Source organism: Peromyscus maniculatus, chromosome 9 (genome assembly GCF_049852395.1).
Source record: "Peromyscus maniculatus bairdii isolate BWxNUB_F1_BW_parent chromosome 9, HU_Pman_BW_mat_3.1, whole genome shotgun sequence".
In the NCBI taxonomy this organism is placed as follows: domain Eukaryota; kingdom Metazoa; phylum Chordata; class Mammalia; order Rodentia; family Cricetidae; genus Peromyscus; species Peromyscus maniculatus.
In genome coordinates this window covers 46,016,772-46,032,990 of record NC_134860.1, presented here as the reverse complement: position 1 = coordinate 46,032,990, position 16,219 = coordinate 46,016,772, and the positions used below count along the sequence as shown (strand labels likewise).

Genomic DNA, 16,219 nt, shown 5'->3' with positions numbered 1-16,219 from the left:
CGTCCTTCCCTCAAAAGCTAGCTGCCTAGCCAGTGTTTTAATTAACCATTTGAGACTTTTCGAGTTCCTAAGAATTGTTTAAGTCATTCAATGATACTTACCTAACAATTAATGTAATGTTTAATATTAGTATTTGGCATTACTGCCTTATTTAACACCGTGATTTGATTATTTGACACTTCACAGTAGGTAATCTTAACTGACTCCAATGCTAACTGTAGGTCTCACTAGATAGAGTGGGATAATATTTGCTCCATCGGCCTGCTTTGAGCTCTTTCTGAGTCTACATTCAGTCTTTCCTCGTTCAGCTCTACAGTCTTGCAGGACACAAGTGGACCATTGCACCCAAACTTGGGGCATGGGCCCCCACTGAAGTTATTTCTTAAGCAATGTTTTGAGGAAAAACTTTGTACAAGGTCTTCTTGCACATATATAAGGACAAACCTGTGTGAAGAGAAAAGCTTTCACTCAGAAAGATCAGAGTCTAATCAAAGTGTGTGAACATCTTAGCTTTCTCACAGCCATTTCCAAATCTCTGCCCCACAGAGGCTACATCAATTTATAATGTGTAGGGGACTTGCCTATCTCTCCCATGTTTTTGACAAAAGTCTTTGAGATTTTTCTAATCTAGCAAGAGAAAAGTAGTATTCCTCCACAAATTAAAATCCCATTTTCTTTCTTTCCTTTTTTTTTGTAGGTGAGGTACAGTTTATTTCTTATTTTAAAGAGCTATTTATTGTCCTTTTAAATGAATATCTGTTAAATTCTTTGTGGTATGTCAATTCGACTGCATGTATTTTTCTTAGTCATTTCCAGGAGTGTCTTATATTTAGGAGCCTTAACTGTTTGTAACATGAATTGTAAATATTTCTCCCATTTGTCACTTTCCTTTTGTTTTTATTTTATTATATTTTGGCGGCAAAAACTTAACTGAAATACAAGATTTATATTTTATGTTTTGTGGGGATGTGTCAGGATTAGGATTTTTTCTTTTTCTATTTTTTTAAATGTATTTATTTTATTTATTATGTATATGAGTGCTCTATCTGCATGTATGCCTGCAGGCCAGAAGAGGACATCAGATCCCACTATAGATGGTTGTGAGCCATCATGTGGTTGCTGGGAATTGAACTCAGGTCCTCTGGAAGAGCAGCCAGTGCTCTTAATTGCTGAGCCTTCTCTCCAGCCCCCATGGATTAGGATGTTTTGACTTCAGCAATTTATACAATGATTTCCTAATAAAAAATCCTTGAACATTTAATCATTTAGAATTTTATAGTGTTAGTTCTAAGTTTTCTTCCTCAGACTGCTCAATTTTTAATCTGATCGCTATAAAGATAATTAAATATTTCTCCAAAATGTTGAGGACAGTTTAGAGAAAGAAGACAGTTCTGACGTAGGCTGGCTCTTCTATTGGTCTGAGCTGTTGAAGCTCACATGTATGCACCATGGGTCTTTCTGGTCTATCTCTAGTTTTTTGGTACCACCTGTCTTGTGGTTAAGTCATGGTTCATATTCCTAAATTATGTATTCATAACCCAGTGGCTATATGGTTTACATACAGCCACTAGTTTATGCATAAGTCAATGCTCTACATCACTGGTGCTGCTGCAATGTTGCCCTGTGGAGAGCTGCTCACTCACGGTGCTGTTCAGAGGCCATTGCCACACAAGGTGCTCAGTGCTATGTTTCCAATTAACAACAGTAAGGAATACTCTGCCATAAGCTGCTCTGTAGTTAATAACCTTACAATACAGCTACTGGCTATTTATGGTTCTTTCTGACAGCTGCCCTGTTTTGCTCCTTTTGTGAAGTCTGGGGCAATGGTTAATGCAGGATGGGGATCGACCGCTGGCATCTGGATTTGCTGACATTCATAAGGAAGCCACGGTGTGAGAAACAAATCCTGCTGCTTCGTTTCTAACCAATCCTTCCCACTCTAAGACAAGGAAGCATCTCAGCTTGGCTGCAGGGCCTCAGTTTCCTCCTCCTGCACTCACTCTGTCCATGGTTTCCCTCCACACACACAAGTGCAGGCCTGGTTCACCTCCTGGGCCTTCTGTCTTTGTGGGTCCATGTTAAAACTTTCGATTATTTCTTAAGTACTGAATCTTGGATGTACTTTCTAATTCTTTTCTTTTCAGCTTCACTAATTGATGTTTTCTCTTCTGCTTCTGTTTGATTTCTAGACTCTGTAATATGTCATCAATTCTTCCTACACTCATGCTACACTTTCTTAAGGTCAAAAAAGCTTTTTTGAGATAAGCATTTAGTAATTTGACTACCATTCTTTATTGTCTTAAGATTTAATTATGAAAGCACCTAGGCTTTACATTTTCTAGAAGGGAGTAAGGTGTTGGCCATATTATGTGAATTTTTCTATACACTGTTCCCTATTTCTGGAAGCCTCTAATATTTTTATGTCTTCTTTGACTTGTGTTATTTAAAAACTTTTCTATTATTTTTTGTTTTAAAAGTGGTTGGCTTTCCCTTTGTCTATTGTTAATACCAATTTTTACTGCACGAAGATTGATACAGAAAAAGGAATTTGAAAGGAGAGTGGGGATGAGCATGTGGGAGGGTTTGGAGGGAGGAAAGTGAAGGGAGAAATGTTATAATTAAAATACAGTCTCAAAAACAAACAAACAATCAAAATTATCTGAGGATACAGCCATATAATTTACCTTTCCCCTTTAGAATGGGAGTGACTTTTATATTATTCCCACTTCTTTTCCCCTGGGCATGCCTGAATGGCAGATGTTCTGGCTGCATGTCAAAACATACCAGTAAAGGGAAATGGATTAGTTTCCATTAAAAGAAGAAGTGTTACCTGAAACATGTCCGTGTCTTTATCATGTGTATACTCCACCACCACAGTCTGGTTCCTTGACAAAGTGTAGGATATGCTGTGCTGACCTTTGCAGCTGATAGCCTAATTGTGAGAGGAGAAAAAACAAAAACAACTCATTTAAATGTCATCCTAGTGACTGGCCAGTCACCTTTCTACCCAGAAAATCCAGCATAAGCCAGCATCGTCTCAATGGTCATAGCTGTCCCCATGCTCTGCCCTAAAAACCAGAGGAGCTAAAAGGTATATAAAAGGTATAAATTGAGGAAGCTTTATCACATACTCTATACAGGTGTAAGAGAAACCAGTTCATCTATTTGCAACACTTGATTTAATTATATTATCAGAAAAATACATATATTCTCTTTCTCACCCAACTTAAGTGATAGAACTTTTAGACTAGCTATAGTGATTTCTTTAAAATTTTTAAATTTCCTTCACACAGTGGGCACATTAATAGCATTTTGTCATATTGCTTCCTCTATTACGGAGACTATAAGCATACTAAAAAAGTCATTGAAAACACTATTAATATCCTGCAAGGATGTCTATGTGACAATATACTGTTCTAACCCATGCCAGCCATATCTGCACAGGGTTCTGCATCCCAGTTACATCTCGTAGAAACAATTGCTGGGCTCATACATTTCATATCTTAACAGAGCAGAGGATTAGGGAATCCTTTACTGAAATTCCAGTGCTGGAGAGATGGAGGCAGGATTGTGAGTCTGAGGTCAGTACGGGCAAGAGTGAGAGCCTATCTGTAAAATAAGGCCAACAATATTTGTAGTTTTCATTTCTTTTTTTCTTTTTACAATTAATAAAATCAATACTCTTTTTCAAATAATCTAGGAATAGGAAGACAAGATATTACTAATATTTTCTCCATCATGATATGTTTGGACACATCTTAAATTGTAATTAAATGCTTTTAATATTTCCAAATTAATAAGCAAATCAATTTAAATTATACTCTAAATTATTTCAATTACATGTTCTATAGTACTTTAACTTCATTCTACTTTTTTATTAAGTATCATAAATAAAACTTTAATAAGCCTCTCTATTAAACATTCCTTGAAGGAAGGCACTGTCGGGGAGCACAAAAACCTTCTCAAGTGGCTGTACATACCCAGCATGTTAATCAAAAGACTGAGCATCTTTGTTTGACTAGCAACTGTTCAGAGCAATAAGCAGCGGAGAACTCAGTCACAGGAGCCTGGTGAACCTCATAGACACTGAATAACTTCTACTGAGGAACTCCATGACTGACTGATCTTTTATTTTATAACAGTTTGTTAAGAGCAGAGTTCTTTTATTATTATTATTATTATTATTATTATTATTATTATTTTATTTTATTTTATTTTATTTTACAATACTATTCAGTTCTACATAACAGCCACAGATTCCCTTGTTCTCCCCCTTCCTGCCCCCCTCCCCTTCCCCCCAGCCCACCCCCCATTCCCATCTCCTTCAGAGCAAGGCCTCCCCCAAGGACTGAGATCGACCTGATTGGCTTGATCTGTTTGGGAGGCATCTAGGCAGTGGTACCAGGTCCTGGGCTCATTGCATGAGTTAGCTGTTTGAAACCTGGGACTTATGCAGGGACGCCTGGCTCAATCTGGGAGGAGGGGACTGGACCTGCTTGGACTGAGTCTAAGAGCAGAGTTCTTTAATGTGGCCAGAAATCTCAAAAAATTTCTTACGTAAAGCCACCAAGTATGTCTTCTAAATCTTCATTGGTCTGAGTCAGCTAAATTCTATCTTAGTGTTAACAATGTTCTATTGAAGTGAAATCAAAGTTGCTTCACTAGTTTGGAAGACTTGATTTACCCTTATTGCTAGAGAAACCCCTCCCATAACGTATACATGCAGGTGTGTGGGTGCTCTTGCACAAGGAGGTGTCTTCCACTCTCACATTCCATCTTATTTTTGAGACAGGGTCTCTCACTGAACCTGGAGCTTGCTCTTCAGCTAGTCCTGGGGATCCAGCTGCCCCTGCTCCCCACAGCTGAGGTTACAGATGCACACCTCTCTAGCCCTGGGGATCCAGCTGCCCCTGCTCCCCACAGCTGAGGTTACAGATGCACACCTCTCTAGCCCTGGGGATCCAGCTGCCCCTGCTCTCCACAGCTGAGGTTACAGATGAACACCTCTCTAGCCCTGGGATCCAGGTGCCCCTGATCCCCACACCTAGGGTTACAAATGCACACCTCTGTGCTTTTACATGGTGCTAGTGACCCAAACTTAGGTCCTTATGTTTATGTGATTAACAGTTTACAAATAGCCACCTTCCAAGTCCCAAATATACACCTTCTGCAGATTTCTTAAACTTGGGTATATGCCCAAGAGTGGTATAGCTGGATCTTGGGGGAGATTGATTCCCATTTTCTAAGAAAGCGCCATATTGATTTCCAAAGTGGTTGTACAAGCTTGCATTCCCACCAGCAGTGGAGGAGAGTTCCCCTAGTTCCACATCCTCTCCAGCATAAAGTGTCTTCAGTGTTTTTGATCTTAGCCATTCTGACAGGTGTAAGGTGGTATCTCAGAGTTGTTTTGATTTGCATTTTCCTGATGATTAGGGATGTTGAGCAATTCCTTAAATGTCTTTCAGCCATTTGAGTTTCCTCTGTTGAGAATTCTCTGTTTAGTTCTAAAGCCCTTTTCTTAATTGGACTGTTGGTCGTTTTGATGTCTAATTTCTTGAGTTCCTTATATATTCTGGATATCAGTCCTCTGTCAGATGTGAGATGTGGGGTTGGTGAAGATCTTTTCCCATTCTGTAGGCTGTCGCTTTTCCTTGTTGACCATATCCTTTGCTCAGTTTTTTTGAAAGCTTCTCAGTTTCAAGAGGTCCCATTGATTGATTGTTTCTCTCAGTGTCTGTGCTACTGGTGTTATATTTAGGAAGTGATCTCCTATGCCAATGTGTTCAAGACTACTTCCTACTTTCTCTTCTAGCAAGTTCAGAGTAGCTGGATTTATGTTGAGGTCCCTGATCCACTTGGACTTAAGTTTTGTGCACGGTGACAGATATGGTGTCAGATATTTGCAGCCTTCTACACGTTGATATCCAGTTATGCCAGCACCATTTGTTGAAGATGCTTTCTTTTTTCCATTGTACACTTTTGGCTTCTTTGTCAAAAATTATATGTTCATAGGTGTGCGGGTTAATGTCAGGGTCTTCAATTCGATTCCATTGGTCCACGTGTCGGTTTTTATGCCAATACCAAGCTGTTTTTATTACTGTAGCTCTATAGTAGAGCTTGAAGTCAGGGATCATGATGCCTCTAGAGGTTGTTTTATTGTACAGGATTCTTTTGGCTATCCTGGGTTTTTTGTTTTTCCATATGAAGTTGAGTATTATTCTTTCCAGGTCTGTGAAGAATTGTGTTGGTATTTTGATGGGGATTGCACTGAATCTGTAGATTGCTTTTGGTAAGATTGCCATTTTTACTATGTTAGTCCTGCCTATCCATAAGCATGGGAGAGCTTTCCATTTTCTGACATCTTCTTCAATTTCTTTTTTCAGGGACTTAAAGTTCTTGTTACATAGGCCCTTCACGTGCTTGGTTAGTGTTACCCCAAGGTATTTTATATCATTTATGGCTATTGTAAAAGGTGATGTATCTCTGATTTCCTTCTCAGCTTCTTTGTCCATTGTATATAGGAGGGCTACTGATTTTTTTGAGTTGATCTTGAATCTTGCTATGTTGCTGAAGGTGTTTATAAGCTGTATCAGTTCATTGGTGGAATCTTTGGGGTCACTCAAGTATACTATCATGTCATCTGCAAATAGGGAAAGCTTGACTTCTTCCTTTCCAATTTGTATCCCCTTAATCTCCTTATGTTGTCTTATTGCTCTGGCTAGAACTTCAAGTACTATATTGAATAAGTATGGGGAGAGCGGACAGCCTTGCCTCGTTACTGATTTTAGTGGGATTGCTTTAAGTTTCTCTCCATTTAATTTGATGTTGGCTGTTGGCTTGCTGTAAATTGCCTTTATTATGTTTAGGTATGTTCCCTGTATTCCTGATCACTCCAAGACCTTTATCATGAAGGGGTGTTGGATTTTGTCAAATGCCTGGGAGAAAATGGTTTACTGCAGCTTACGCTTCCAGGTCACAGTTCATCTTTGAGGGAAGTCAGGTAGGAATTCCAGGGAGGAACCTGGAGGCACGAACCATGTAGGAAGGAGGCTTTTCTGGCTGATGTGCAGCTAGGCTTTTCATACAGCCCAGGCCCACCTGCACAGGGATGGTGCCACTCACAGTGGGCTGGGCCCTTTCTTACCAATCATCAGTCAAAGTCTCTCCCAGACAGTCACAAGCCAATTGGAGAGAGAGAGAGAGTTCTTCAGTTAAGGGTCCCTCTTCCCAGGTTTCCATTAAAGTTGACAACAAAAACTGACCCACACGGGTATTTACGAGGACAGACTAACTTCCATGAAACTGCCACGTCAGAGGAGCCACCCCAAGTCCTATAACAGGTAAGGGAGTGGGGGTGGAACTTTGAGGCTTAGAGTGCCCCAGCCAGGACACCGACTACTGCCCCAGGTCACGAAATTGCATCATTTTAAACTGCTGTGGCTTCTTTATGTTGTCAAACAGTAATGGGCAGACTTAGGAAAGGAAAATGATATTATATTAAGAAAACATGTTTTCTGCATCTTTTTGATTCGGAAATTCATAGTTGAGGCCTATGCCTGGAGGTTCTGGATTTGGGGAAGATGAGAGAGAGATTCTGCATAAGTTCCAAGAAGACAGCCAGTGTGGAGCGGGCTCTGGGGACAATGGCGGCCCCTACAAGCAGGACTGACCTCATGTGTGGTCCACCTTCAAGGGCCACAGCACTCACTGATGAAGGAGCGAGCAAACCAAAGAATTGCTGCAGACACGGGATGACATGCAGACTTTCCCCCCTCAGGCCTTCCTCTAGCTGTCCTTGCTCACTCTTAGTGAAGTACTGATAGTGACCAATAGTGCTACCGCTCAACACAACTGTTTTCAGTCCACAAGGGCTACTTTACTGCAAGTGTGAACTGGATTAAATACGCAATTAGGCAATTGTGTCCACACAGAATAACAGATTCTACTCCACGCACCTGGAGAGGCGAAGCCTGACTTTACACAGTCCCAGAGGCCCACACAGGCCCACTCTGAGCCGGGCATCGCTCCTTTCTCGTGACGTGCGGCCCCTGTGACAGGCTCAGCTTGCCCAGCCCTTGCCATTGAGGGTGAGAACAGTTAGGGTGTGTCCTGCTTCAACTCTCAGCTAAGAACTTATGCCAGGGAATTAATTCTTCAAGTCTCTAGACTCAAAAGCAAACACAGTTCCAACTCCTCCCCTCATAAATCTAAGCACGTACACGTCACACTAATGACAGTCAAGAGAGTACAGCATCGGTGTGTGTGTGTGTGTGTGTGTGTGTGTGTGTGTGTGTGTGTGTGTGTGTGTGACTTTCAGATGCAAGGAAGTGGAATTCATTTTCTTCAAATGAAACCAAGTCTGTCTGTTACTACACATCTCTCGGAACCAAATGACTCACAACTTTAATAATGTCTTTTTCTAGAAGCCTGAACTGCCGGCTGCATGGCAGTATGACTAATTCGGAACACAGTGTTTCTGGGAGCTCACTCTGCCTAGCCTCCTCTCTGGGAACATGCAGTTGGGGCTGTCACTGCCTCCTAGAAGGAGACCAGGAGACTTTGTGTGGCTACATGCTGAAGGACCCGCTCCCATCTGACCACAGCATTCTCAGCCCTGTTCTGAGAGCGCTGCCTTGGGTGTCCAAGTGTGTTGTTCTCCACTGCGACAACCCCAAAGACCCCAGTGGAACCTGGGGGCTGGATAAGCTCAAGTCAATCCTGGGGTGAGGCCAGTACCTCCCCCTCAGCCATTTGATGGGTAATTTGGGGGATATGGCCTCATACTACTCTAGGAGCCATGACCCCCTTGGTTTGGAGCTTACCAAGAAGTACAACCTATCCTGTTCTCAAAGACGACTACCACGGCATTCTTTACTAAGACTTGATGGGTCAACTACAGCCCCCCACCCAGGCACCTGCCCATTTCAGGCAGCAGTATTTTAAGTCACTCTGTGTATTAACTTTAACTGGTAACTTAATATTTAAGTCTATGATATCATTTAAGGAAGTAACTATACAATGTGATTGCTGCAGAAAGGACCGAATTAAAGGAAGACACAAGCTGCGGTGACCTCTCACAGCAGGCTCACTACTAAACACAGCATCCATGACAAAGTGTCCCTCTGCAGAAACACCTCAACTGCTACAGGAAACGAGAGTCCAACAGTCGGGAGTGAGTCCGAGTTGAGGTCTGCTGCACCATTTTTTGGGTCCAAATCAACTTTTGCCTCGTATGTGTGTGGCAGAAACGTGTCCACTTAGAGCAGCTGGTCCAACCTGCCTGACTGCACAGCCTGTAGCAACTGGTGGAAGACACAGCATCCTGAGCACTGTGTACTTTGTGATGCTAGGCAGAGCAGCGTGGGTACCACATGATCTGAAGTACCCAGCAGCAGAGAAGAGCAGCTCCATTAGCCAGGAACATCCACATGTGAATCAGCACTGTCTCACTGCAATGCCCACTGATAACTCACCACGCACTCCAAACTCATTCACGTTCAATTAGCTCTCTGAACATAAGTACCTGCTTCATTCTTTTGGGCTCCAACTTTACAGCACTTTAAGAAAAGAGGACATGGTCGCACATGGGCACTGCTAAGATCAGCTTGGTTAGTGGAGTTTATTGCTGAGGAAGGAGCCCATGGACGGGATCTGGTACTCATCAGTATAAACGGCATCCCCTTCGGATTCTTCAGTGACCTATTCCCCAACAAAGGGGGTCAATGCCAGGAGCTCTGAAGCCCAGGAATGCTGTGCAGCCTAGGGCTTTCCTTCCTCACACGTCAAGCTGTGCTTACATCATGGCATCAGAACCAAAAAGGTTTGCTATCAGCTCCCTGGGGTCCATCACATGTGCTGGAGACAACTATTCTCTCTGGCTTTAAAGACATGTTCGATACTGACTGTATTAATTAGAGATAATCCTGGTATGACAAACATGTTTTTCTAGAACTAATGACTTTTATGTCAGGATGACAAGTATAATTAGGCAATAAATCCTCAATCAGTCTGGTTCAAATTGCTGCAGGGAAGACGGGGTTTCTGCCATCCTTGTCAATTTATGTATAAAATATGTATGAGTACTATTTCTAAAGGAGTTCTCAATTCATGGTGCATGCACACACATTTTAAGATACTCTATTTTTCAAGGAACCATTATTTCAGACAAGGGCCGAAGCTATGGCTAGGATAAGCAAGTCACAGAGTGCTAACGTGAGTTTAATCAAAAGCAATAGTATTTCCTAGTGAATCAAAATGATAAGCCTATTTGATAGCAGCAAGGGTTTTGAACTTGGCGCTAGGCCACTCTGCTCCCATCCATGTCAGCTTAGTGAGCTGTTTCATACGCCTTGACAGAGAATCTACTGTACACACAGTGCTGGACAGTGCCTGGGCAGACCCAGCCGATCAAGTCGGCGCCCACAGACTAAGATGCTTGAGAAGCACCTGTTCCTAACTTGGGGTGACTTTAACTATAAGGAAGCTGGATCTGGGTGGTGGTTCCAGTCACAAGAGACAACTGGATTCTGACAGTCAGAAGACAGGAACAGCAGGGGCTACAGTAGAAAAGTTATTTCCTGACTCTCTGAGAATCTGTCACGGGGATTCTACTGCTTCTGGTCACTCTGCGTCCTGTAAGTAAGCACAAAGCATGGTAAGTCAAAGTCTCACCATGACTGCCAACCTGACAGGATCTAGACTCGCCTAAGTGACCCGCCTCTGGGCAGGCCTGAGAGTGATCTTTACAGAGGTGCTAAGACCCACCTTAGCTGTGGGCAACACCAGTTCCACAGGCCGAGGCCCTAAACTGAATAGAAAGGAGAAAGTGGGTGAGTGTGAGCCTTCTCCTCTCTCTGCTTCCTGCCCGTGGATGCTGTGTGAGCTGGTTCCTAACGCTCCTCCTGGCATGGTTTCTCTGCAGTGAAGGGCTACACCCGGAACTGTGAGCCAAAATCATCCTTTCCTTCCCTGAGGTGAGTCTGTCCAGTTGTTTTGTCACAGCGACAAGACAGCAACTGATACCGAGGCTGGTGCCAAGAAGTGAGCTACGGCTGTGACAGACCTGACCACAGGGTCTCCAGGAGGCACGAAGGACGAAGAGTCTGGACTCTGAGCTAGGAAAGGCCTCCAACAATGCGAGCACAGCTTAATGAGCTACTCTGATGGGAGTCTGAAAGGCCAGAAGCCTGAGAGAAATGTGGATAGAGAGGCCTAGCTCATGGGTTTCAGAGGGGAACAAGGACCTACCATGATCGGGAATGGGGGCATTCAGGTTATAATTTGACAATGAATCTGGCTGCATTCTGTCTGTGTCCTGAGAACTTGAGGGAGGCTGAATTGAAAAGTAATGGGACTAATGTGTTTGATGGCAGAAATATCGAACAGGAGAGGATTCAGTCTGTGGCTTGGCTACTGCTCCCCATTCTTGTTAAGGTCTATAGTGAAAAACAGTGACATGCCTGGAGATTGTCTCCCAATGATTCTATATCCTGTCAACGGGCAGTCAATAGCAACCATCACACTCACAACCAAGTTTGATGATTCGAGGATGATTTATTTCACCATACAACATACAAAGCTAATCTAATGCATAACCCCTTCTTTTGTTTCCTCTTACCTCTGGGAAAATTGGGACAGAGTAAGAAAGCTGAGATATGAATACACTATCTATACATCTAAACATGTTCCCACTACCAAGCATACACTGTGTACCAGTTACAGATGGAGGCTTATTTTGATCATGACTTTCGAAGTTCTACTACTCTTTAGAGACATCTCTACATAAGACTCTGTGTGGCAGTTCCTGACAGAACATGAGAGGATGAGGAGGGACTGGGTCCTCAAAGTTCAGGGCAAAGCAACACAGAAACCTAAGCATTAGCGCTACTAGCCACCCCAGGGGTTCACATGGTGGCAAAGGCCACTCATGGGAAGGGTAGGGGAGTGACTCGAATCTTGTAAGAGGTGGAGAAGCGATTTCTGGTAGACTCCTTTATAAAGATAGCAGTGCATTTGCTTTTGAACACTTGATGCTTCTAGACACAAGCAAAGAAGAACATGTAAAAAAGGCAGATGCAGTATTTCTTGAAATACCAAGTGTTTTGGCAAAACTAAAGCAATATTTTCTCATTGTTGCATATGTTAGACTTGACAGACAGACAGACTCCGGTATAGAATGGTAACTAAGAGAAAAAATATTTAATCAGTCAACAGAAAGTGCTTTAAATGGTGAAGTGCGTGAATCTGTGTTCCCTGATCTTTTACAGGTAACTTCTCTAAGTATTTACATTGACAAATGTCTGAGTCACTCATCCCAGGAAGCAAAGTTGACTAAAAGAGCGAACTTCCGTAAAATGTAAATTACCAGTGGAATGAAGTGTCTTGCGAATGACTTCACTCACAATGCAAACTCCATCGTCCAGTAATTCTACCCAGAGATTGACCACTTTGTTGACCTGATCAGGCACATCTTCGGATACTATAAAATGGCCCTGACATAACCGATATTATACTAACATACCCAAAGACCTGTCATATACGTATTTTAACATGTAGGCCAGTTTACCAGCTGTCTAAACAATCTCCTGAGTACTAAGGAAGACTGAAATTTATCTTGCTCCAAATAAAACAATACATAATACCCCCTGATTACTACTATACCAATCGGAGCAAAAGGCCTCATTCAAAAGGTGTAAGAAAGAAAAGTTCAATTTTTCCCTCAGTTGACTTTTGTTTTTATGACTCAGATACATTTAAAATTTGTCTGTCTGCTGAAGAATCTCATTTTCTTCACGAGAAGGTGAAATCTAGAATTGTACTTATATAAAGTCAAGAAAATATTTGTTTTCAAAAGAAAACATGTATCTTGACAGTTGGCATTTTCAAGACGTTGAGCCTGTTAGATTCAGGAAATTACAACCATCCATATAAGAAATCTGCAGGGAGACAATGGCTGCTGGCGTTGCAAGCACCCTCGCCGTGTGAAACATTCACAAATGATTTTGGAACACTGAGTATACTACACGTTACTCCTCGGGGCTCATTAAACTCAAAACCGTATTTATTTGCTTGAGATAGGATCTCAAGCCCAGACTACACCTCTGAGACAGGCTTTAAGCAAACTGATCCTCCAGTCTCCACCTCCCAAGTGCTACAGCAATAAAATGAAAGGAGAAGGGGGAAGGGGGAAAGGGAGAAGGGAGAAGGGAGAAGGGAGAAGGGAGAAGGGGAGGGGGGGGAATCTGAACTATTTTCTTCGCTTTCCTTTTTTTTGGAGACAGTATCTTACTATGTAGCCCTGGCTAGCCTGGAACTCCATATGTAGACCAGACCATCTGGCCTCCAACTCAGAGATCTGCTTGCTTCTGTCTCTGAGTTCAGGGAGGGATTAAGGGCGTGTGACACCTTGCTACACTAAGTCTCTTACAATCCTCGCATTGGCTGAATGTCCTCAGCCATACTTTAAACTAGCTCCTAACCTGTGAAGTACTTCCTTGAAGGGCTGTGCGAACCTCTCAAGTGACAGTGCCCAGTACATAATTACTACTGTAGCAAATTATCATCGCGATAAACGTTCATAATCTCTAGTAGATAATTTAAGACTTAACTTTATGGAGTTTTCTGGGTTCTTGATTCATTTATAAGGCAAGAATATTTTTTTAGATAGATTCATCTTTGTTTTCTTAGGTGCATGAGTATTTCATCTGCATGCATCTATGTGCACCATGCATGAGCCTGGTATCCACAGAGTCAGCACAAGGCATTAGATCCCCTGGAACTGGAGTTACAGATGGTTGCGAGCCATTATGCATATTCTGGGTCCTTTGCAAGAGCAGCACGTGTTCTTAAACACTGGGCCAGCTATCTAGGCCCTTTAGTTGACAAAGGATATTTTAATTAGGTAAACTATGAATGGACCTTCCAACTCCAGTCTACCACAGAGAGTCTGAGAACCACTCACCAGCTCCAACTATACTCTTCCAGGGACAACTGCGCATCCTAGCGGGATGTCTAGGTAGGGAATTAAAGCTTGCTGTGCAGTGCTCCAATTCTGCTTTTTTCACTGAACATGGTAACTTACAGAATGACTGCCATCATTGGGATTTAGTGTGACCACATTCTTTTTGATATACGGAGAGAGTCTGGATCATCTAGTGTACCTCTTTTTGGTGGGTGGAGTGGTCTGAATGAAAATGGCTCCCATGCACTCATAAATTTGAGTACTTGGTAGAACTGCTTGGCAAGAACTAGGAGGTGTAGCCTGTTGGAGGTGTGTTGCTGGGGTGGGCTTTGAGGTCTCAAAAGACTATGCTATTCTTAGAATAACTTCTGCTTTTGTTCCTAACAATTCCCTGCCTCGGTCACAGTTCATTCTTTTCCGCATTTCCTGTGATTGAAGGCAAGGCATTGGCAGATTCACGTTTGTGGGTGCTGGGCTCTGTGAAGGTGTCCGGCTTGTTCTGGCAGGCAGTCTCCTTACATCAGCCTTATCTCTCAAGGCTTCCTTCCAGCTTTGTTTGGGCAAGCCGAAGGCAGACTCAGATCTAGGGTAATTTACTCTCATTATCTGGATGATGCTCTTCTGCACCCCATCCTATTTCTCTTGTACTATGTGGTCTTTCCACTCTGCAGGTGGGAACATGAACTAACCTTCCTGTGTGAGCCACAGGAATTGTTAGGATTGTTGCCTCCCACAGTGGAGTTACACCCCACAAACAGCCAAGCAGTGCTCAGTGGTGGGCTCAGGGCATGCCACCCGCACCTACTCATTCTCAGCGTGAGGTCCTTTCATCTTGGGGACTCTCCTTCACAAATCCTAGCTGCTGTCAGTTCATGGCAGCGAGCTCCCAGGCTGCTTGGGACTTCATTACTGGGCTTGGGAGCTGCCACTGGGCAAACTGAGGCTCCCTGAAGTTCCTGTTGGCTTCTCTCACGGATCACAGTTCTGAGCTGCTTACTGTTTTGTGTCTTCAGGCATAAGGGGGCAATTCTCTAGGAGTAGAAAGTGAAATTCTGTTTTGTCTACAATTTAAAATCTTTATTGTGTCTCTCTCACACACATATATATACTGTATATAATATCTACAGGTATTCATTCATACACAGAAAGATACACTGTGTATAACTGGATTGGTGGCAATTTCAACTTTAAACAGTTCAGTGTACTGAATTATTACACCCTCCTAACAGTACCATCTAGTAAGTACCACCTCAATTCAGTTCTAATTCTGAGCACTTGGTAGAAGCGAACATTTGTTGACTTCCCTTGCTTACTTTCTCTCAGCCCACATTGGTATGAGAGGGTAGGATGATTTTCTATATTTTTTATACCATTTATCTCTAGCACCTGAATTATTCCTGGGATACAAGTAGAACAAGATTACCTAACTGCAGATATCTATTATGTGTCTTGGTAGGTATCTGTCACATAATAGAAAATATACTTACCATAAAACAAATTTGGATTAAAATAATATCCTCTGTGTCCTTGGTGCCACTATGAATTATTAAAATACAGCCCTGTCTTAGAACATGAAACATGACCTCCATGTGATGGTGGTGCATACCTTTAATCTTAGCACTCAGGAGGCAGAGGAAGGCGGAACTCTGAGTTCAAGGCCAGCCTGGTCTACAGATCAAGTTCCAGGACAGCCAGGGCTGTTACACAGAGAAATCTTGTCTCGAAAAACTAAAAACCAAAAACCAACCAACCAACCAACCAACCAACCAAAAAAACATGGCAATATATACCCTAATGTTTATCAATTTAATAATGTGACATTACGACATCTTGTGTAGCTATTCAGACAGCTGGCCCCTTTAGGGTGCCTGAACCATCAGAAAGACTCTGAAGACAGAAGCCTGTATCTGAAAACAGAGGACATGATCTCCGAAGCCATTGTTTCAAAGGTATGAACCATGCTCATCAGAACATAAATTAGTACTGGAGAGGAGACATATCTGAAATCTACATGCTATGAAAATTTCTGATTAAGATTTTACAGGTTAGGTATTAGTTGCTTTCCAATTGTTTGTTGAAGTTTTATGTCTTCTAACTATTGTTTGTTTCTATAAGGAAAACAGATTTAATCTTTACACAAAATTCCACTTTTAATCAGACGTGGCACACTCTTTCCTCAGAGCTGCACCTGGCTTCTTATACTGCCAGTTTCATTTTACTGGGAAGATTATGCTGTTTTGCCTAGCCAAAACCGACTCC

The 16,219-nt window shown here is 42.4% G+C and overlaps 1 protein-coding gene across 4 annotated transcripts in view; it reads right to left on the bottom strand.

The window, feature by feature from the left end:
- The window catches only part of Peli2 (pellino E3 ubiquitin protein ligase family member 2), a 150,841-nt gene that overhangs the window by 16,345 nt on the left and 118,277 nt on the right, over nt 1-16,219 (bottom strand). For 3 of the 4 annotated variants that reach the window (XM_006996421.4, XM_042284755.2, XM_076544888.1), the window contains exon 3: nt 2,831-2,932. The exons of the other annotated variant lie outside the window; for it this stretch is intronic. In XM_006996421.4, coding sequence (XP_006996483.1) covers nt 2,831-2,932 — 102 coding nt within the window. The remainder of the gene's footprint in view (nt 1-2,830; nt 2,933-16,219) is intronic. 4 annotated transcript variants of the gene reach the window in all.